This window comes from Tachypleus tridentatus, chromosome 10, assembly GCF_004210375.1.
Source record: "Tachypleus tridentatus isolate NWPU-2018 chromosome 10, ASM421037v1, whole genome shotgun sequence".
Taxonomy (NCBI): Eukaryota; Metazoa; Arthropoda; class Merostomata; order Xiphosura; family Limulidae; genus Tachypleus; species Tachypleus tridentatus.
The window spans coordinates 181,821,429-181,846,949 of NC_134834.1; the positions used below are offsets into that span (position 1 = coordinate 181,821,429).

A 25,521-nucleotide genomic window follows, 5' to 3' on the forward strand; every position below is an offset into this window, starting at 1 on the left:
ATATGCTTGTGTATTAACCCACTGACTGCTGATTCATCATTCAGAGTTGGATGCCAGAACTCCTCATACAATGTATGGCTTGCAAAAATTTCACATGCATTTACAGCAGTCAACCAGTTAATTCTGAACAATGAAATAAGTAAAAATTGTCAAAACAAAAGGGAATTTAAATAACAATAAATAAACCATTTATATTTATTCATTCAAAGATGATTTTCAATGGTGTCTTCAAGATATTCTTAAGAAACTTCCAATTTAATTTATTACACTTTCATGTAATCAATATATATATAAAAAAATTAACATTTGCTTTTGCATATAAAACTGAGTAAACTTCAAACAAAAAGCATGTATTTTTTTAAAATGATGTATGACAGGCCATTCATTCTAGTTAAACATGTTTTAACAATTAATGCTTTGCATTATATGCTGCTAGATTAAAATAAATTTAATAAACTATCTTTAAATAATTCATGCTCATTCAAAATTAACCTTGAAGTTAAAAGTACTTTGTATTAAACAGTGTGATCCATTTTAATAACATCTTAAGTCATAGCTGTGAAGTACCTAATTGCAGTTTCATGACAGTGCTCGAGTTATTTTCAAATCTCACCTTTTGAAAGTCATTTAAAGACTTGTGTAGTTCTCTGACTTCAACCCTCTTTAAACGATACAACTTAAGGTAAAGCAGAGACTGGCATCTAAGGCTAAGAGAAAAAGAATTAGTTCCAACAACACTGAAACTACAAATCCATTTACTTTTAACATATACATGCTCAAAGTTACAAACGAGGTATATTAAATTCTTCTGGTAGAATTCATTATCACACGTGATAGTGCTTCTTCTTTCTTTAACATGTTTATCTTAACAGATAATTCTATTTTAAAAAACAAAAAATAATAAGGCTAAAGAATAATATAACATTTTAAGAACCAAGTAGCAAAGAGGCCTAATTTGATTAAAAGTAGCACTATGAAGTAAATACAGTTTGCAGGATAGTACCATGTTAATAATCTTCTTCAAAACAAATTAACAGGTAGTCATCAATTTAATGTCTAGTGGTGTCTTATGCAAAAACAAACATGGTCATGGTATATATACATTCACACGTATGGTATCAAACAATAGCAAGGTTCTTTTGAAACTAACTTTGTTCTCATATTTATAAACCACACCAAGGTTTAATTTTAATAATGTTGTTGATATTCATCCATTTACCTTTAATCACTGTCAATAGGTTATCCAGTGTTACTACTGACTAAAGTACTGAATTTCTATTAATATATTAGATTAAAACAAGGTGGATGAATAAATGATACACAAGTTCACTGTCTCCATTCTTGTTTTGGTCTGAATTTCATTCAAAAATACTCCAGAAGCATCTGTACTAATCATTCCTAATTTAGTAATAATAGACAAGAGGGAAAGCAACTAATCAAAACCATCAACTCTTTAACTACTCTTTTACCAACAAATTGTGGGATTAACTGCCAAGTTATAATGTCAACATGGCTGAAAGGGAGAACATTTCCATAACGATTATTCAAACTCATGACCTACAGATTATGATCAACTGCCCTAACCACCAGGCCTTTTCTCCATCCTAAAAGTTTATTTAGATCAAGTGAGAAACATCTCATGCTCTTCACTTGATGAGATGCAATTCTTCTCAAAATCAAGTTTTAAACTAGTAATGTAGTTTGTGGATGGGTGTGTTCTTTTACATTTATTTGCTTTGACACAGTCACAGACTTTGTTACATTATTATAAGAAAACAGGATAACTGTTTTACAAAATATTACCTTAGCACAGCTAATCGTCTGTCAATGTTTCCGTAATTTGAACTATGCTGACACTTTTGAAAGTTTGAAGAAATGTGCCTAAAAAAACCCAAAAAGAAAACAAAATATTACAAACTCATAATATATCAAACACGAATTGCAATTTTACTTAAAATTAACACAAAGGTTCTAATTTCATGTTAAAATAATACACGTCTACTGAGAAAAACAAACTTCTGGCTATAAACGTCAATTATTAACAAAATAAATGCAATATTACTACATGATTTCAACTCACAATTACATAGTACTGCTACCTAGTAACAGTATGGTAATCAGATCTCAATCATTGTCATGGTTAGTAGCCTATGTGATCACCTAAATCTAACATTTTTATTTACTATTTTAATTGAAGCCTGTAGTGAAAGTGGCCAATATTTCAACTTGGGTCTTCTTGATAGGGTGACTTTGTACTTCCACATGTGTCTGGTGTCTCCCCACCTCATTAATAATTGAACCAACTAACTTAAGTGAATTACTTCAAGAGCAGGATCCAGTCTTCCTAACTTTTATGTTGTGTGTCAGCAGTTCAGTGGATGTAGAAGGTTTCTTTTATCTTTCTTTTTCTCATGTGGTTCATTTCCCATTATTTCAGACTTATTACAGTTTTCTTCTTTGGCATAATGGGCTATTGCAGATATATAAGAATTCTAGGGTGTTGTATGTCTACCATGCTTGCGAATTATAACTTCTGTTGATCATTTGAATTTCTCCAATGAGTTGGAGTATGTACAGAAAGGGATGTTGTAAACAATGAGTCTGTTCTCCATCAGGTCTTTAGATTGTGTACAAACTGTGATCATAGTGTCTCGTGGCTTCTTAATGCTGTTCTAACATGATGCGATTTACATATCCTCTGTACATTTTCAGAGACCTTTGATATAGGGGAATATGACTATGTGCCTGTAAGTTTCTTCATAATTCTTAACATTTGTCTTTGTTTTCTGTGTATAGCACATGTCAATGAAAGTTATGTATATTTCTTCCTTCTTTTTGACATCTTTGTTAACACATACCTTGTTCATTCTTCAAATTAGGCAATTAAAAATGGAGTGGTTTCATTTATAGTTGAGAGTGAATCTATAGGTTGTCTATAAATTCTTGTGGCATATAACTTGTATATCTTGGTAACAATTGCATCTACAAGTAAAAGTTTGTTATATTTCTAATTAATGTCGAATTTCTGACTGGTGCTCATTTTCCGTGTGAGTTACTAATCCTGGAGTCTTGAATTTAGTGTTTAACCACACTACAAATGCATTGTCAACATATTCAGTTAAATCATGGGACTTACAGCAGCTGTTTTGAAGGTGTTAAATTTGAAGTGTTACTGAGAACTGATGACTTGGTGAGTTTTTAACTATGTTTTTTTGTTGGTAATGTTGATGATAAAGGTGAGTTCATAATTAAGCTTTCTTCTTGAAGTCCCAGGATTTGAACAAAGGGGTATTGTAAAACATTCACTCAATTTTATATTAGAATCCATAAAATTTTTGAATAAATACAATGTAATGTCAGTCAACACTACAAAATAATTCTTTTACGCTAAACAAAGAAACTTTTTCAAGTGATTCCCCCATTCATGACCTTCTATGCTACTCCAAAACATTTCTTTAAAATCAGACACTGAACTTGTTTTTTGTTGAATTACATCTACTCAACCTATAGTAACAGAAGAACCTAGTCCTAATTCTCAACTATGGTTCTTAAGTCACTTTCATTCCATCTCCATAACTACTTTTCCATTTTTTGTACACAAAAAAGGCAAAAATTAATTTTTATGTGTTTTATCAATTTGGCTTAATCCTATCTGTAGAGCAAGGAGAATCCAGTATTTGAGATCTGGAAAAACCACAGATAGCTACTCTATAACTTACTTATCAGTAAGCCTTACATTTCCACAGATAGCTAAAGTCTATAACTTACTTATCAGTAAGCCTTACATTTCCACAGATAGCTAAAGTCTATAACTTATTTATCAGTAAGCCTTACATTTCCACAGATAGCTAAAGTCTACAACTTACTTATCAGTAAGCCTTATATTTCCACAGATTCCTAGTCTATAACTTACTTATCAGTAAGCCTTACATTTCCACAGATTGCTAGTCTACAACTTACTTATCAGTAAGCCTTATATTTCCACAGATTGCTAGTCTACAACTTACTTATCAGTAAGCCTTACATTTCCACAGATTGCTAGTCTACAACTTACTTATCAGTAAGCCTTATATTTCCACAGATTCCTAGTCTATAACTTACTTATCAGTAAGCCTTACATTTCCACAGATTGCTAGTCTACAACTTACTTATCAGTAAGCCTTATATTTCCACAGATTGCTAGTCTACAACTTACTTATCAGTAAGCCTTATATTTCCACAGATTGCTAGTCTACAACTTACTTATCAGTAAGCCTTATATTTCCACAGATTGCTAGTCTACAATTTACTTATCAGTAAGCCTTACATTTCCACAGATTGCTAGTCTACAACTTACTTATCAGTAAGCCTTACATTTCCAGAGATTGCTAGACTACAACTTACTTATCAGTAAGCCTTACATTTCCACAGATAGCTAAAGTCTACAACTTACTTATCAGTAAGCCTTACATTTCCACAGATAGCTAAAGTCTACAACTTACTTATCAGTAAGACTTACATTTCCACAGATAGCTAAAGTCTACAACTTACTTATCAGTAAGACTTACATTTCCACAGATTGCTTGTCTACAACTTACTTATCAGTAAGCCTTACATTTCCACAGATTGCTAGTCTACAACTTACTTATCAGTAAGCCTAACGTTTCAACAGATTGCTAGTCTATAACTTACTTATCAGTAAGCCTTACATTTCCACAGATAGCTAAAGTCTACAACTTACTTATCAGTAAGCCTTACATTTCCACAGATTGCTAGTCTACAACTTACTTATCAGTAAGCCTTACATTCCCACAGATTGCTAGTCTACAACTTACTTATCAGTAAGCCTTACATTTCCACAGATAGCAAAAGTCTATAACTTACTTATCATTAAACCTAACATATGTGTGAGATCACAGCTTAGTACGTACCTAATCAAACCTAATGTTTCTTTGTACATTGTGTACACTTTGTCACCATCTACACAATTGTGCTCCATAGCATTTCCTGTAAGTGTAAAGTATAAGACAGCCTCTAGGTATTTCATTGCCTGAACAGTTCTGTCTACCTATAAAACATAAAATCTATAATAAACAATTGTCCTTTAGCTTTGCTGAAATTAAAAACAACTATTTTAATCACACAAAATTCTGAGTGTAACTTTCAAGGTTTCCAACTTTGAATACATAAACAAAAAATATGCTACTGGATTTTGAAAAGGAATAACAAAACTTACCAGATGTTAAAAATAAGTATAATATATGTATATTTTATGATTAAATTGCTGTATTTTTGAGGAGCTGAAAAAGAATGACAAATTTTCAAGTTTAAAAAAATAAACTGCAAAATGTATACAATAAGCAGTATCAAAATATTAAGCCTTTTACACTACAAGACGTGAAGAAACACTTAAAGGTGATAAAAATTTCTAATGCATATCATTTATTTTCTTTATCTTGGATTATTAGTGTTTTTTTTTCTTTTTTTGATAATCAAAGTTTAACTTTTTTTCCCCCCCTTCAGGAATTGGGATTAAGTGATACAGTGACTGATTTGGCAGGGAGCCCAAAATGTTCTCTCAAAACCACAGAAAGGAGCCACAAGAATCCCATCACAAACAGTGTTGACATGTTTAATCCAGTACCTAAAACAACTTTCAATTTCATTTTCATCGCATGTTCTACACTAATAGAAATACTTTTTTAAAAAATGTTAATACACAACATAATTGCTTAGTTTATAACTATTAAGTTCTTCTTTAAGAGAACAGAATATTACTTGGTCAGTAATAACAAGAACTGCAGCATATTTCTGGTGTTCTGTTATAAAAGTTTTAAAACTGAAGAAATAAAAGTAAAGAACAATATACGATGTAACACTTTAAAAGTAAAGAACAATATACGATGTAACACTTTAAAAAGTAAAGAACAATATAATGATGTAACACTTTAAAAGTAAAGTACAATATAATGATGTAACACTTTAAAAGTAAAGAACAATATACGATGTAACACTTAAAAAGTAAAGAACAATATACGATGTAACACTTTAAAAAGTAAAGAACAATATACGATGTAACACTTTAAAAAGTAAAGAACAATATACGATGTAACACTTTAAAAAGTAAAGTACAATATACGATGTAACACTTTAAAAAGTAAAGAACAATATAATGATGTAACACTTAAAAAAGTAAAGAACAATATAATGATGTAACACTTTAAAAAGTAAAGAACAATATCTGATGTAACACTTTAAAAAGTAAAGAACAATATAATGATGTAACACTTTAAAAAAGTAAAGAACAATATCTCGATGTAACACTTTAAAAAGTAAAGAACAATATACGATGTAACACTTTAAAAAGTAAAGAACAATATACGATGTAACACTTTAAAAAGTAAAGAACAATATACGATGTAACACTTTAAAAAGTAAAGAACAATATACGATGTAACACTTAAAAAGTAAAGAACAATATAACGATGTAACACTTTAAAAAGTAAAGAACAATATACGATGTAACACTTTAAAGAAATTTGTTATCTTTTCACTTTTTTGGTCATACAAACAATTTTGAAGTGAAGAATTTTGCTTTTATCTTATTCACTATAAACAAGTTCTTCCACACTACATTAATACATGATAACGGTAAAGCTCCAAGTAACTAGAGACAGAGACATGAAAAATAAATTACCTCTTTATCTGCTTGATGTTTCAATTCTTTGGCTTCATTCAAGTAGTTGTCAGAGGAATAATGCCTAAAAAAAATAAATAATGATTCAAACACGTTCATACTATAGAAATAATATAAACTGGAAATATTTCTTTCCAATTTTCTTTCCTAGAAATCAGACTTGATCACTTTTTGTTAATTTTAAGTATCCTTTTTTCTCAAATTAAGGTGAGGATTTCAAAGCAAATATTAATGACAAAATAAAGGATGGAAAACCATCATATAAATCAAAAGACATGTTCATATCATTTCAAATAAATATGAAGTCCAACCTATCGTTCAATATACAAGTTATCACTGAGTTATAAAATGTCTAAGAAAAATCCACTTATCATCAGTAGGCCTGACAAGGGTAAATGAAATAACAAGACAAGGTTTCTTGTTATATACATAATTTTTTAGCTATCTTTTACTCACAACAGTGAATCTGTATTTATATAAGATTTAAAAATAGACAGCCCTGATGATACAGATTTATTCTTCTAAATTATTCAGCACATAAACTGATTGAAATACTAAATAAATAAATATGAACATACAGTTAATATTTGAATACAAAACTATTCATATTAATTCACACACAAAATATTAAAAAAATATATGTACACATTAGTATTAAGTTTACATTTCAGGATTTTCAATGTAATAAAATATTTTTATAAAATTTCAGCCCTAAAATCTATTATACAAATGCTAAAAATCTGTTCTAGAAACATGAAGAGTCTATTACGATATTCCATTAAACAAAGCAGTATTAATAACAAAAATATATCTTACTTTGAGTCATGATCTAAGTAGAGTTTGTGTTCAAATAATGGCCACTCCCTTTCTCTTTGACTATTTTCTGATGCATGAATGGTGCTGGCTCTACTCTTTTCACTCTTCTCCTGGTCATCTGACCTGAAGTGAGATACTTCCTCCTCCCATGTGCACTTGGTTTTCTGTTAAAATAAACACACTTGTTAACATTACTCATTATGTGAGAAAACAAACAAAAATAAAGCCTATAGTAAAAAACCCTATAACCTGAGTGTCTTCAAAAGGTACACCTTTTTCACATATTTCAGATGTATTTGAAATCAATTGTGATAAATTTATTCTATACAATTAGAATACACATTAGTGAACATCTTACTCAAATAAAGATCACACAACTCTCATAACTTCTAAGTAGAAGCATCAAGTACATAATTCTTCTTAAAAGTTGTCATTTTATATGTACAGGTCTCAGCACCATCTAAACATTTCATTGCTCTGTATGGAGAATGAAAAAAATTTTAACCATCCATTTATGTAATTGTACTACATAAGTAGAAACACATGAATTTTATTGTAAATATTAATTCATCTATTACAGATATATTTCATGCAGATTGTAAGCTTACACTCTGGAGAAAGTTTACCTTTTTTTTTAATAGCAAAGATTAGAATAGACTTTTCTAATTTTATATCTTGAAAATTAAACTTTTGTCACTATTGTAAATGATGGTGAAACTTGTAAAGAAAACCACCATAGTATTCTAAAAAGACATGCTGTAATCTGTACCATTAGAATTATTGATCAAAGATTTATTTTCCAAGAGGACAATGATCTGATTGACATACACATTTAAGCTCCACTGATGGTAGAGAACAACATGTTCTTCAAGTCACAGTTTATCGATGACAATCACCAGACATATCACCCATTAAACTCTTGTGAGATGAAAATGGCAGACAACAACATCATATAATGTAATGCAATGGTGCAATGCCCAAACAGATGAGCACTTTGGTAAATTTATTGACATTGTAAGTGTTGCAAAAGAGAGAAGAAAAAAAATCAAAACTGTCATTAAAAGCATAATTATTATTTTGATAAGCTAACAGATGAAGAAAAATAATTATTACTGTATTTCTACATCTAATTATAAAATTAAGTTTCAGTGCTACTATAACCAATAACTGAGCAACAAGTGTTCATTTTACTTTTGCATTAAAAAATGCCTACTTCCAAACTTTGACAGTACCAAACATAATCTCTTTATTTGCAAGAATTATTAACTACTACAACAATTACATACTAGCAAAAATCTTTCCTATCTAAAGAAAAAAAAAATTGTTAAAATATTATCAAAAGGAATTTTATATAAGCAAGCATAAGGAGTCATTAATGAAAAATTAATGTTTCAATAATGGAAGCAAATAGAGTCATCTCACCTGACTAGGCGAATTAGGAGCAATTCCTGTAACTGCACTATTTTGGAACTTTTTACTCTCTGTACTACTTGATCTATGTTTTTCTTGAACTTTGCTGCCACATTCTTTTCCTTTTAACCTCTGTTTCTCTTTTGTTTTACTTTTTTGCTCAGAAGACAGGGGTATGGTGGCTTTTGATTCACTCTTGTGTTCTGATGTTTTCTCTTTTGACTTGGACTTTTTTACAAATTGTTCTCTAGTATCCTTTTCATAATCTACTCTTCTTGAACTGATGCTCAGAGCACTCTTATGGCTGGAATATGAACAAACTGAAAGACTACTTGGACTATCACACTGCCCTACATATTTTGGAGTTGTATATTCCCACAAGTGATTCCCTTCCACTTGTACCTGTTTTCTATGAATGAGAAAAGTTCAGAAACTTCACATTAACTAATGTATCACAAGTATTTTCATAAATTATTGGAGTCATTAATAAAATAATAATGTTGTAATGCTTCACTATTACTTTAAATTGATACTAATTTTAAAAAACATGATCAAATCAGCAACTCTCAAAGGTTTTTGTCCACAACCTACCAAAATTGTATTATCTCAGCAGATCACAACAGGATTTAAAGTAACCGCTGTCTCCTTTTTGTAAATTATTCATCCTTTTCCACAGACCACAAATTGAGAACTGCTGAACTGAATCATGCAGATTTTACACTGACTACCAATTCTAGTTTAACAAGTGTTGAAAGTTGAGACTTCATATATTCTACTCAAAATATCAAGTTTATTTGTATATGTACTCCATTAAGTAAACAACAAAGTTATTTTATAATGTTTCTCTCAGATGCTTGCAACATATGCTCTTCACTTTAAAAAGTAAATTAGACAGTAGGCACCAATTTATCTAATGTAAAATTTTCTCACACGACCATGCCACATATGAGAAATTCCTATGTCAAAACTACAGAAAACCAGTCCAATACACATTGAAATATAAATTTTTATACCACTCTAACATACACATTACACAAACATTGGGGATAAAGTTATTTCTCAAACAATTGACCACTCCTTTCAGATGTTGTTTCTTCATACAGTTTAGTCATACATTTTTTTAAAAAATGGAATAAAAATTAGCTTCATTTAAGCCCACATCCTATTTAATTATAAACACATTTTATCTTATTTATTACTTGAATGCTCAGCAAAATAACAATAGCTATGGTACTAAATGCCTATGGTGGTGAAGCATAGTTCATTTGGATATGGCCAACTAATATATAAATATTATTTATTAGATATTGTAAAGTTCTACAAGTTAATGTTTTGATATATACAAAACCATGTATAAATACAAGATCATAGCTATAGTTAACATTGTCTACAATCTATTTTTTATTTGATTTTTTGTAGTTTACCTAGCACTGACCATAACCACATAATTCTTGAAAGTTTGTTAATTTGTTTTTTATAACCACACTTTTAAGCTTACTGAAAGATACAAGTTATGACTGATATTTTTCTTCAACTATGATAAAAAAAAAAATCTGGCACAGTCATGCTTGAAGCCTATTATTCTTACAGTGACATCTGTGATATTCCAATAGGCAAACTGACAGTAAGAGTTGTAAAAATATAAAAAAGGCTTAAAGATATAGGAACCAGAAAACAAAATATAATTTAGATTAGTCTTATCAATTCAGCTGTTGTTCCAGATTTTTGAATCTGATAGGCCTAATCACTGATTTCAAACTAGTCATACTGCTCAAAATGTAAAAAGTTCTATAAGCCTACAGAAAAGTTTTATTTTTCTCAATAAAACCTCAACAATTTTAAACTTTATCTTATGATAATTACTAATAAAATACATAGTATTGGTTCTACACCTTCAACCAGATAAAGATCTAAATGACTCTTTAGTAACCCATCACCAAATAGTCTCATAAAATTTCTTAAAACAAAATCCTACTATAAAATATATGTAGTTTGGTCAAACATGTTCATAGGAAGTTAAAACCATGAACTGACTTCAATTTTCTGTACATAAGTAGGTTTCTGATAGTTATATGTTCTAATGAGAACTAAGTGAATATATTAAGTTACACTCTTATTGACTAAACTCATTTATGTCTTATTTTATGTTTTTTTTATCTTTTACACTAAAACTTGTATAAATATCTATTTGTGTATTTTGCTAATTTGCATGAAATTTGTGAAAATTATTCAGATCTACTTTCTAAGATAGTTGCTGTGCATTTTGTCAAGGCAGAGTTAGAGGCATGTGCATGTCTAGAACTATTTCTCAATTATCTGCATAAAAGATTAACATCAACTTACTAAAGAACATATTTGAATCAAAATAATTATGCATAATTACCATTTTTAAACACAACAAACTAACACAGAAATTATCCCAACAATTATGCATATTTATATGTAACATGCAACAGCTGTCCATCTGTATCTAATCTGAACAAAACATGTATGGTACTGTTAATAATATAATATCCTGACATTGTAAAAGAGTCCAATCCACAGAAAATGTTGCTAAAGGACATTTTTGGTATAATATTGTTTTAAAAGTATGTTGTTAGCACACAAGGCCAATTAGAAAAAATTACTCAAACTTCCTCCAGTTCAACTGGAGAAGATGTTTTAGCTCATTTCAGTTGCAACTTGTACAAAACAATGAAGTTATCAACAGAAAAGTGCATGCTTATTTTGAGCCATGTTTTATCAGATACGGCACTATGAAGATTGTTTGTTTATGGCAATCTACTGAAGCTATCTGCTATAATCCTTAACTACGAACCGTGAACCACAGAGAAGATAACTGGCCAGCATCACCCACTACCTACTCTTCAGCAATAAATAGTGGGATTGACAATCACATAATAACACCCTCAAGGTTGAAAGAGAAAACAGATTAGAGGTCAGGTTTCAATCCCATGATCTACAGATTGTGACTTGAGCACTCCAACCACCAGGCCATGTCATGCCTGTGGATATACTGATTATATTTATATTATGTGAAAGGAAAAAATGAGGTATGTTGTTTGTTCTCGAAATACATATATTATAATTCCATACATTCAGGTAAATTACAATCAAATGAAATGCTTTTTTTTTTTGCTAAACTCTACAATGTGGCAAAGTCAGTTTGGTTTGAATTTTGTGCAAAGCTACTCTTGATGATTATCTGTGCTAGCTATTCCTAATTTAGTAGCAATAAGCTAGAGGGAAGACAGCAAATCAACACCACCCACCATCAACTCTTTGGGCCACTCTTTTACTAACAATTAAAGAGGCTGACTGTTCATTATAACACCCCCATGACTGGAATGGCAAGCATGTTCTGTGACTGGAAGTCTAGCCTGCAGATTGTGAGTAGAATGCTCTAGCTGTGGTAAAGTCAGTAAAAGAAAATGACAGAAAACTAATTATAGAACAGTACCTATGTGAACATCTTTTGAAACACACAAAATGGATATTTAATTGCCTACATATGAAACAAACAAACAAACAAGGAATTTATGCATTCCAGACAAATTCTCAAATTTTCAAACAACATACCAATGGAAAATAGGATGAATGATTAGCATACTTATATTAATTACAAGGCCTATGTTTTCATTCACTTTTATTACTTGTGTGTGTGTATATATATATATATATGTTTACTAATAAATATGAGTCTTAGCTGAATGTTAACTCTTCACAACAACAGTGTAGATGTTTCAGAGCTTGTCTCTTATGAGTTGGGACAAGGAGGAAAAAAAAAGATTCAAAATATATGAAAATATTAATGGTATCAGTTTCAAAAAATTCAAGTTCCTTAAACATGTCCATAAACACACAAACAAGTGCAAATATACTTTCAAAATGCATTCTCATCTTTGTTGTACTATAAATTAGTAAGCCATGGTTAATAATAAATAAAGAGTTTTTCCAAGAATTTCACAAAAATTATAATAGAATTTACAGGTAAAAAAACATGTTAAAAAGCATACTTGTTCTTGAAAAAAACATTCAAGGGCTAAGGCTTTTAAAATATTGATAACAGAAAAAAATTCAATTTCTGAATGTTACAAAAATTTCAAAATCCATCCACATGTTCTTCACATTATTACTATTATTGTTCCACAAGCCTACAGAAAAAAATGTCTATGAATGTTTTTTAAGCCTGGACAAACCTACAAAAAAAAAATCCTGTGCAGTTTAAAGGAAGGAGAAATCTTATCAATTTTTCATTGTTATCGGCCAAGTTTATTTCAAAACATTGAAGCCTACAGCATAAATGGCTTGGTGTATTCACCAAAATATATGCACAACTACTAAACAAACTCCTGTGAAGGTTGTAGGGTTAATTTTAAGTTGATTCTCGAGTTTTGAGCTTTTCATCCTCTAAATGTTCTAAGTTTTTCTTCACTACCAACATAAGCTCTTTGAAGTCATTCAGTTATCACAAAAATGTGGAAACAAGCACCATTATACTTGTTTAAAATGCTTCTTGTTATTTGGAGTAAACAATGTGTATATTTATAACAGCATCTCAAGCTTTATTATTATTGATTATAGTTTTACAAGCCACTACAGAAAAAAAAAAAACAGCTACTGAAGCCCAAACAATAATAATGAATGCGTTATTAAATATATCAAAGGATAGTTTTAAAATTAATTCAAATGCCTTTATTTTTCACCTTAACAAATTTCTCTAAGTCCTTCACTTTCTACCACTGAAAAATTGTTTATTTTAAAAGGCATATAGGGATCATGAAAAAGTACAGAAATAAACTGAATCAAGATGCAAAGATTATGGTTTCTATATTTTCAAACCTGTAACTAAAGACTCTAGAAAAAGTAAACAAACCAGGCAGGATACAATGACTACATTATTTTCTAATGCTAAAAACCCCTATTTTGGCTCCATTAAAATTGATAAATATTGTATATGTGGAGTTAAAACAGGAACTTATTCTTTAATAAAATAATGCAGGCTACTTTTGGCTAAGCTTGTATACTTTTTTAGAGTTCCTAGTAGTAACCTTGAAAATATAATACTTCCATTTTGATTCAATTTATTTCTTTACTTTTTTTATGGTCCCTACTCCCCTTTTTAAATAAATAAAATTTAATTATCTTGGAAGCTTCATTATTTATCATTTAATTTAATCTTGTCATTAGATAAATGAAAGTGATGTGTTATTTTAATCACTAGGTTAAAACTAATGTAGCTTTTGAATACTCCAGCTCAGATTTGTTGTTTACTGTGACTGATATCTAATAAAATGTTATCAGATGCAAGAAAACTAGTGATGCAAACAGGGAAAAAGAGAAAGAAAGATTACGTAAATGGTCAACAAATTGTAAAAAAATTAATCCCCAAAAGAGAATAACAGTAATGGGGAATAACGCTCACTTGTTTGTTTGTGATTTGGAACAAATTCACATTCAACAATCTGCTGTGTCCACTTTGATGAACCAAACCTTGTATTATAATGTTGTAAGTCCATCGACTTACTGCTGCCAAACCTGGGACAAATTTCTTTGAAAAACAAATTAATTTCCTCAATGTTTCTGGCATATACCCTTTTACACATTTTTCAAAGAGTGTAGATAGAAAGCATTGTGGAAATTAAAGCTTTTATTTTTCATAAGTGAAGCTTGTATACTTTGTCGATTATTTATCAGGTATTGCTATAATATTTACAAGAATATTATAGTAGTACGATAAACAAATGTGGCTATTTTACTTTACATACAATGCTGTTAATTCCTTCATACAGCTGCAATAGCAAAATCTGTGAAAAAAAACAAACTAAAAAACATCATCTGCCACATTTATTTACAATTTTAAAGACCAACTATTCCCTTGTTTACATTAGAGTCACTGATGGATAAAGAAACATAAGTGGAGTGATGCTAATGCAATGATATGTATGTGAAATACTACTCACATGATACTTGTTCACACAAATATCTTAAACAAACATAAACATTACAAACATTTCAGCTACTACATTTCCCTTGTGTAATAATACTATTAAATAGATTGAATCAGCTATTAGAAATATCTCAACAAAATCAATTTTTATTTACTTTGGAAAGTTCACTTGGTTTAAACATGTGCATCTCTGCATTATTCTTTTCAATGAAAAGGCTTTCAGCTTTAGTTCCTTGTCATTTTTAAATAGAAGCAGGTGCTTGTCGAGTTACAAAGTTACATTAAGTATAATATTGTCTGAAAAGTTGTTATTTTGAATTAAGCACAAAGCTACACAATGAGCTATCTGTGTTCTGCCCACCACAGGTATTGAAACCCGGTTTTTAGCGTTGTAAGTCTGCAGACATACTGCTGAGCCACTGGGGGGCTGTCTAAAAAGTACCTGACGCATTACTGAAACATGACAAAATAAAAGAAAGGGTAATTCAGGCTGACATGCTGTGTTTCATACTAATTCAGGCTGGCATGTCATGCTTCATACTAATTCAGACTGCTATATCTTGATCCCACCACATTTTTAACTGTAATACAATTTAAATTTTAAGAAGGAAATTAAATTTTGGTTTATATTTTATAGTATTGGAAAATCAAAATACAAATGTTTTGGTGTAGTTACAACTGATTATGTTTTCAAAACAAAACATAATAATAATGCCTTTATTAGAGAAAATCTTTGAATCATATAAAAATACCAAAAACTTTCTTGTTTACTTCTACACTGAAGAGACTAGTTGTAATAACAAGTAATATAAAACTTGACTAATAATGCTGTAAAGTAAAGCCACCATTTGTTATTTTTCTCCAACGACTCACTTAACAAATTTACAAAAATATATTTCTTCCAGTCTGTCCTTTTATACTGGTAATTATTTAATGGTTCCAAAATGACAATGCACAAGAGTGATGTATTTAATCAGTACTAATATGCAGATACCAAGTTTTTATAAAAACTTTAGTGAAAGTAATAAAAGAATATAACATGTCAACCAAACAATATATAGACTATGCCCATCATAGGCAAGGCCTTTCATCCAATACCAGGGTTCCTCAGTCTGGCTGTGACATAACATATATATAAGAGTGGTTCAAACATTATTTAAATCATTAAATGCTTGAACATGGGAAACATGTAAATCTGGTTTGTTTTGAAAATGAACATAATGCTACTCAATGGTAATAATCTGCTAGCTGTTCCAAGTATTCAGTCAAAAGACTTAATTGAAGAGACTAAGGGTAGGGTAGCTAGTCAACAGCAACAATCAGTTCTTTGGCTACTCTAATCACATCTTGATCACCACTCTTACAGCCCCAAATTGCAGAGGATGATCTTGTTAAAATGATCCACAAATCAAGAACTATTGATTCACTATTCTGCATGCTAACCACTCAGCCACCTGTACAAAGCATGCCATTCCACCAGCTTTGCATCACCAGCATTAGAAACATTTTGAAATTAGTTTTCCCAAAAGTTCATAGGTTTGATACATAAAGTATTAGCATTAATACTTCATAGGTTTGATAAGTAAAGTAAGTATTAGAATTAATAATTCATAGGTTTGATTGGTGAAGTAAGTATTAGCATTAATGATTCAGTAACTAAACAGTTACACTAAGCAATCACTTCCGACTATTTTCAGTTGTGAAAGAAAAAAAGAAGCTGAACAACATTACCTGCTGTCAATCACAATGATACAAATATGTCCATGTAGCTATCCCTAATTTTGAAGTGATAGCCTAAATGGAAAGCAGCTGGTCAACATTACCTACTATCAATCATGCAATGACATAAATAGACCAATATAAACCACCCATAATTTTGATGTGATAGTCTATGTGGAAGGCAGCAGGTCAACATTATCTACTGTCATCTCTTGAACAACTCTTGCAACACTGAAAAGAAGGATTGAACTATCACTCTTAGAATAACACCTACAACTCCAAAGTGCCAAGAGCAACTGCTATTTCCTATAATGCAGCCTCAGGTTCAGGGGGCTAAGGACCAGGACAGAAAAAAATAAAGGAAAAAAAGAGGAACTGATGAATCACAAAACCTTAAAATGAGGTTAATGTGAAATCACTATTTCTTAAATTAGTCTTGTCAGTAACATCATACTTTTGTTATTTCTCTCGCATATTTGAAGTTACAACCAAATTAAATAGAATTACTTTATGCACATACAAGTTTACAACTCATGCTTAGTAAAAAAAACAAAAAACATTGTTATTGTATCTCATTTCACCAGGAGCTGCTGTTTATTTAATGTTTTTGTGTCATATGAGACATAAATACATAAGTAACTGCCATAATATCTTTGTAGTGTTTTTACCTCTCTTTGCATCATCTCAATTATCTCTTTAGCAAGAGCACTGTTAAGTAATTTATACTTCAGAATGTCACTATCGATGTTTAGTAAACAATTTACTACTTCACTGTAAATGTAGAAACCTAGTTACATAACTTAAGTTCCTAAGTTTCAAATAATATTGTGAATTTAATCTGGACTTTCCTAACTTAAAAGAAAAAAAAAATTTAGAATTCATAACATTGAGTTCACTTTAGTTCAAAATTAGTTAACAGAAAAGTTTGAATAAACTTTCCATCTAAGTTGTTATGAACAATGCAATTAAATTACATTTTTTGGTCAGGATCTGGACTTCTATTTGTTATAACACTACTTCATTATCTCATTTTAAATGTTGTTATCTCTTTGTAAGTTAAATACAATAATTCAGGATTTTCCAAGTCTAGTATTTACCAATGAGTACAAATCTAAACCCTTCTAGAGAACAAAACAATTTTGATTAAAAATAAAGCACATTCAAACAAACCTTCTGATACTGACAGGTTAAGATTAACATTTTCAGAATAAAAATCTGAAACAAAATACAAACTAAAGAGAATTTAAGTGATAAACTAACTTCTAATTACGTATATTAACTTTCATCAACAGATTGACTTTGAATAATTTTCTAATCACCAAATGTGTAAAGTTCTAAATGAGATTTCTAATGAATAATTTAACAATCACAATAGAAATTATGTAAAATATTTAGAGACATTAAATTACATACCCTGTAGCTTGTGGTTCTGGGAACTCAACATTTGTTGAAGCAGACATTTTGTGCTTTTTTCCACTTTCAACCTTGTTTTCTTCGACCCTTCGTTTGTGTGGTTTTTTTGCCAGTTGCAAACTCTTTTTCTTCTTTTTCTTCACTGGTGATACACTCCCCGAAACAGGGTTTGAAAAAACAGAAGTCCTGTTAGAATCCTGTTTAATTTCTTTCAAATGTTCCCTTGGAGAGGGTCTGATAGGATCTTGTGATTTAACTTTACCTGGTTGTTCAAGAGATTTAGTCCTGTCTGTTGGAGGATAATCAGGCACTCTGTTGATAAGGGCTAGGTCTATACTTACAAAAACACAAGGAATGGCATTTTCTTTGAGCTCTTTGTGAGCCTTAGGTGTGCTCCCATTACGTATAGGTGACAGAAGTTTGGGTGGATCCATTTTGACAGGAGTATCATCACTGAACTTTGTAAGGCTAGTTGGCACATGATCAGTCCAGCTGGGTGGTAAATGCCTCTCACTATCTGAGCAGCTATTCCTGCATGACGAATCTCCTCTAGCAACTCTATTGATCACATCAGTTATATGAGAGGAACTTGAACAATTTTTAGGAAAAACTGGGCTATCTTTAGATCTGACTTTTTCTGGACATTTAGTAGACATGCTAAGAGATTCAGTGGAAGATGTTTTGGAGGACGAAGTATGACTTGTTTTCTTGACATTCTTTCTTACTCTTGGCAAACTACCATGGAATGTATCTAATTCACTTTCCTCGGAACTAGATGTGTCAGACACAATTGGTTTGGATTTGATTTTTGAGGCAGTCTTTTTCTCTAGTTTTTCCCCTTTATGACTGTCACGAGGTTTCTTTTCTAAGTGAGCACATTCTTGTTTCACGGCCAAATGATCATCCGAGGTCCTTCTATCCTCAGAAGTCTTACGGACCTTTTCTTCTTTCTTAGAACCACTTCTATTGCTGTGACCAGAAACACTATGCTTCTTTAAAGTTTCGTTGCTTTTTGTGGGCTTTCTGTTATCACTTTTTTTTCTCACTTTTTCCTGACCAGAATGTAATGAAAGTGAATGAGATTCAACATTATTTGAGCTTTTATTCCCATCAGAGCTGTGATGCGATGAGATGTAAACAGAAGATTTGCTGGATTGTACGTAGTTGGACACAGCCACTGTTGTACTGTCAGCCTTCATGGCAGTTGAGCTAGACACCTCAGGTGTAGAATAAATGCTGGCACAATATTGATCATACACTTTCTTAGTATTTTCCTTAAGTTCTGCTGCATCCTGATTCTTATCCTTATTCCCTAAACTTATCTTTATTTTAACATTCTGTAGCTGCTCAGGAAAATAATTTCTAATCTCTCTGTCCTTCTCTTCATCTTCTGACCATGCAAGATCCTGATCAAGGCTCTTTTGATCTTGACCTCTCCATTTTTGATCCTCTCTATTCCATAATTCATCTTCAGATTCTACCTGTTCTTCTTGCCTTGGTACAGGAGATGATGGAACAGGGGAGAGCAGAGCCTGGACCTCATGACTTAAAGGCAAGGACCCAGAATCAAAATCCATCAAGTGAGGACTTGGACTGAAACAGAAAATGTAGAAATAGTATCTATAAAAAACTGCTTAAATGTATGTTATACATATGAGATCACTAAATCTTGATTCATCTTAATGAAGAAAAGCATTAATATTTAAGATGAAATAAAAAGTATTCTGGCATTTAAGTTAAATCTGTATAAAAACTTTACACTTAAGATTTTATTTATTTTTAGCTTTAAACATCATATCTAATCTAATTAGTAGAATGCTGATGATTAATGTAATGATCCTGTACAAATTCCTTGTAACTAACAAACTTTCACAGTCTGCTATTCCTTTTAAAATGATACCACTACCGATAAGATAATACAGATTAATGCTAACTTTTGAAATCCATTTCTTATAGCAGTGAGCATTTAGTACCTATGACTAATGACTGGTACTTGAGTTTGGCGAGTGATCATAAACAAAATATGCGTTTAATAAACAAATTTTGAATAACACTATGTAACACAAATTTTGTTCCTGGATAGTATGTATTATTTCTTAATTGCTTATGTTGTAAAAGTACAAAAATGACCATTATTCCCTTCAAACTTTGCTTTTGTGACCTGGATAACGAAATTTTGAAATTAACCTATTTTCTATGTAAAAACGGACAAATTTGCACATTTTCATTTACATAAGGTCTATATAAATCAATATATGAATCAAGATTTACATGTATTTATACTAAAGTTATGCAAAAAATGTTTAGAAGCGAGTAGTTTTTCAAGATTTGCAACAGTAATGTAAATCAGTTTCACATATCAGCCCCCAAATATAGTCTCCCATTATGTTTTCGTTATACACTCCCAGGTCACAAAAGTCAAGTTTGAAGAGAAAAATCGGGTTTTTCCATTTACTTTAGCCATAAGCAACTGCAAAATAACACTTTCTGCCCAGGAACAAGAAAAATTAAAATTTTGTTACATAGTGTAATACACATCTTCAAACTTGGATATTTGTTTTTATTTTCTTTAGTTACTTCTGACATAACTCCTGAAAGAAAAAAAATTAAAGTCAGATAACAATCTTGTCATACAAATTTCAGGTGATTCTTCACAGAATTATTACCAGTATGTAAGATGGTAGAACAAAGAGCCCAGTATATTTTCCAAATATGATAGCACCAGTGATATCATTACTATAAAATAATGCTAACATATAGATGACATAGTTGAAAATATCCTAGAGCTATCTGTTTTATTTTGAAAAATTTACCCTATTACAAAAAAATTTCCATGGTTAAGAACAGCAGCAAAAAACATTCACTTGCTCATTACTTGGAATGGATACAAAGGACAAAAAAGTTATTTTTATCTTAAAATAGTCAAGTTTAATAAAAACACTGTATATGTCATGCCTCTGGAACTTTTGTTTCATACATACTTAGCCTGTAACACATAAGAAAGGAAATTAATGTACAAGAAAACTAGTTCATCAGAATAACAAGGCTCAACTAAATATCTTGTTTAATACTCTTGTATCACAGTGCTGTAATGCATTTCTTCACCGATCAAGTTTGTACAAGTTAACTTGCGAAAATAATACAAAATTCAGTCCATGTATAGGTAACTATTTTTTGTTTAATGTTTGCTACAAACTACTATCACTTGTACACAGTTGTAGGGCTAGTTTTGAATATAACATTTTCATTTTCAAATAGAGATTTAACAGGTTGATAACAAACCTGACTAATTTTCCAATTAACTTTCCTTCATCAATCTTCTCTTGCCGAACAACTACATGCCAAATACTCAATCACTAATCAATAACTTTCCAATAAATACTTCACTGATCAACTGGAACTAACTAACTGCTAACTTAATTTATAATTAATGGACCCATCTAGATCTTAGTCAAACTTACTACATCTTTACCTTATTTTCCTTCTAGCAAATATCTAAACTAAAAAACTGTAAGTATAGCTTACCTTAATACATCACACTCTTTTGATGTACCCAATTAAAGAATGTATAAATCATATTTTTAACTGAAAATGTGTTTTCAAAAAACATAACAAATATGCTATTTTCACAGCTATTTGCTTAAATATTTATTTAAGAGATAGAGAAAAAAAAATCAGTGCTTATTAATCCCCATTTAGGACTGTCGTAGTACAAAAATATATGAAAAAAAGATAACTGCAGGTATATTGTAATACAGTAGAAACAACAGTCACTATAAAATCAAATATACACTTTTTAACAACCAATACGAATCAAGTACACTTAATCTGACATCTAACCAGGACATTCAAGCATAGCAATTTTTATATATGATTCCTAATGCATTCAGGAAAGAAACTATCACATTTTGCTGTCATGAAATATACTAAATTGAATCTCTGTAAGTAAATCAAAGATTTAATTACCAATCACTGCACTCCACCCATAACATAACCACTGAAGATTTTTTTTCTTCTAATAACCTTAGGCAAGTACATCATTTACACCCCAACAAATGAAACTAAATAACCTATAACAATATAACCTAAAACTTATAGCAATATAAACTAAATAACTTTATGCAATAACATTTACTGTTTCCTTTACAGTGCTGTAATCATTCCTTAATGGAATTGAGAGCCTCAACTTAGTAAAAATGTAAAACATTGATGCAAATAACTTGTATAATTTTTCCACTTGAAACTTCTTGTGTGTAATCGTCACGGCAAACAGTGATTACGTCTTAAATGATTAAAACAAATATTTTACTCAGAAATTTTATTACAGTAATAAAAAAAGAGTTTCTCTTTAACATAAATTCTGTGGGTTTTTTTACCCACCTAAGTTATAACCGAACAAGAATTGCTTATCACAACATTAATTGTGACTGAAAATTCTTAATATTCAACTTATATGTTCATAAAGATAAACAAAATGATCCTATATAATGTTAATTTTTCTGTTTATGAGGATTTTATTTCATAAACATATAAGGTACTGGACTGCCACATAGGTACGATTTTTCAATAGTTATCAAACTTGCAGTTTTGAGTGCTATACTACAAATATTTAAGATAAAAATATATATATATCAAAAATTAGTTTTTTATAATACTAAACTCTATAAAATGTACTATAAAGCAGTCTGGAGCTTACACTGAAAACTTATAAAACCTTAAGGTTATCATTAAGTGTTGATATTACTATAATTATTTAATTAAGCATTGTATAATTAGCTTACAATTATCATTATCCTACTAACCTTGTGGTAGATACGAAGTAACAGCATAAGTTCCCTTAATTACAGACTCTACAACTGCTTAGTGATGAAAATAGGCTAAACAAACACAGCACAAATACATACAGACACTCTCATACAATCAAAAATATTATTAATTTTATTGTAATTATGCATTATTGGGCCCAAAAAGAGGAAGAATGTAACATATATCATAATTTGCTAACAAACTCAAACACAGAATACGAATATTCGGAGTACCATCCTCGTGTTGTGTTCTCAACGACACGTTTATAAGCACACACTAGTATCACATGCACATTAAAACTGTCATTAGTGCCCACACAATTTATCTGTCAAAATAAAATGACAACTGAATACATAAAGAAAGTAAAATAATAGAGCAATAATACTGGTTTTCCCTGGAATGTTTACAATACTATACATGTTTAGTTTCAAAAACAAGATCACCTACAAATGAAATTCACTGCCATAAGACAACTTTTTCCACAACCTGGCACATCTGTATCAGTTTTTCATGAAGAGTAAAACATGATCTACAAGCACTATAACTTCATTCTATTCATTTTGTTATCATGCTTTAGTAAAATCACAAACGAAACATTTTAGGTCCTTATCTACATGTCTCTATTTCCCATTTCTTTATCATTCTATCACACGTTTGTTTGTTGTTTTTTTTGGGGAGTCTTTTTTATTCATTTCAGTCTTTCTTAATGGTGCACTTCCATCAGTTGTCTAATACTGAACTAAAGACATTTATTTCTTTCACAAAAACCTCATTCAACAACAACTCACCTCTGTAAATAATCCTTGATATCATTGTTGGAGAATTTCCCCAGAATACAGTTGATGGAATCTTCATCAGCTAAGTCCATGGTAATATTCTGGCTGGTGTTCAATATAAGGTGTTGCTCTTCATGATTAGTACCGATCAGATTAAACTCTTTTAGTGGTGCTAAAGCAGGTGTGCTTTTCTTTTCCACAAAGTTGGCAAGTCCCCAGCTTTGAGTACTAAACTACAGATATCCCAGATAAAATAAACAATTAACCAAAATTATTTGTTTAGATCTAATACACAGATCACAGAACCCTTCACTTTGACTTCATCTCGTTTAAGGAAATAGAAATCACTCAAATAAAAGACACTGCTACATGTAAAACTTTAAGCTTTTGGAGAGACAGAATGCAGTTTAGAGAAATATTAGAAATATCAAAAGAAGAACTATTGGTTCTGTAAAAACAGACTAATTTCAGAACATACAGGGACCTATGACAAAAATGAAATTTTGATAAAACCTGTGTAGAGTTACTGTAACTGATTCAAGTAACAAACCTGCAATAAACAGAAAAAGGTGAAGTGGGTTTTGCAGTTCAGAATGTATACAAAGCATGAGTACTAATAAATATGATACCCTGTGTTACACAGAAAACCCCTTACTATTACCACTTGAGTAGGGTAATTAGTGAGGAATTCCAAGCACCAGCAACGTGGAAGGATGGATGGTACAGATAGTTTAGGGATTATTCTGCCTCACTGATAATTAATAATTTCTTTAAATATAGACTGTAGAACTTATAGTAATTGCTTAAAGGACAACAAACGTCATTGTTACAGAAGCATATCCTCCTTTCGCCCAGAAAACGAAACACAGCTGGACTGAAGCAGTCTGATAATGAGAGGCAAAAATTGAACTATTAACTTATACAAGATATGATCATCTTTCCAACATGCAAAATACAGGTGAGTTGATTCAATCTGATATTGAGGCAAAACTACACTGTTAAGCTAGCCACAACATGTGATCGTCTTTCAAGTGTGAAATGATATATTTCTTAGAGAAGAAAGATTAAAGAAAAACTTTACTGAAACATGGCAGTTAACAGTAAATACATTATTAAAACTACATCAATACACAACTAAATTTCAAATGACAACTTGATAAATCTGTAATTAGTTTTAAATGTTCTTAAAACAAGGAAAAACAAACATTTGAAAACTTCAGGTAAGAAATATTCAGTATTTTCTTTAACTTAAACCAAGACTATCCAAAACAAAAGTCAAACCAAGTAAAACCATGTGTAAACTTGTGGATTTTAATTTGCAAATTGTATGTATTAATTGCTCTAAAATAACCCTAAAAACAATGCTGTACACAGTATTTACATCTCTATGCTATTAATTATTTGTAGTTTTAAAAGATGTCCAATTAATCTGTTTGACCAAAAATAAAAACTTTACTCCTAAGTTTGAGAAAATTATTTCATTCATATTCACTCTTATAAAATAATGTTAAAAGAGACACCATTTAAACTCACTTTTATTACATAAAGATGGTTTCAAAGACAAATAGATTATAGATGAATTTAAAAATGAGTGAAAGTTCTTAATTGTAGGGCTAATATGGTGTATTATATATATTTACAGAAATACTTAAAAGTTGAACAAGCTCCAAAATCATTTCTTAATCTGAAATGAATGAAGTGGGAATTTAGCAGAACACTAGTTTAGGTATCATTTGTCAAAATTACCTGAAAGTCAGTGAAAAATATCACAGAGATAGGTCCTGCTTTAAAAAAACTAAGGTCTGTTGTAGTTTCTTTTGATTCAATGTAAACAGAATGTTCATTATCTTTAAAACTATATCAAAATAATAAATGTTTCTTCAAAATATTTGAAGCTTGGCAAAAAATATCCAGTTTCCATGAAATTTTTACAACTTATAAAATTTCACAAATAT

General features: G+C 30.5%; 1 protein-coding gene across 3 annotated transcripts in view; it reads right to left on the reverse strand.

The window, feature by feature from the left end:
• Window positions 1-25,521, reverse strand: part of LOC143231067 (uncharacterized) — a 180,775-nt gene that overhangs the window by 3,360 nt on the left and 151,894 nt on the right. For all 3 annotated transcript variants that reach the window (XM_076465593.1, XM_076465594.1, XM_076465595.1), the window contains 8 exons: window positions 23,579-23,799; window positions 17,985-19,577; window positions 8,915-9,311; window positions 7,493-7,656; window positions 6,677-6,740; window positions 4,911-5,047; window positions 1,804-1,881; window positions 614-707 (listed from right to left, as the gene is read on the reverse strand). In XM_076465593.1, the coding sequence (XP_076321708.1) occupies window positions 614-707; window positions 1,804-1,881; window positions 4,911-5,047; window positions 6,677-6,740; window positions 7,493-7,656; window positions 8,915-9,311; window positions 17,985-19,577; window positions 23,579-23,799 (2,748 nt within the window). The remainder of the gene's footprint in view (window positions 1-613; window positions 708-1,803; window positions 1,882-4,910; window positions 5,048-6,676; window positions 6,741-7,492; window positions 7,657-8,914; window positions 9,312-17,984; window positions 19,578-23,578; window positions 23,800-25,521) is intronic.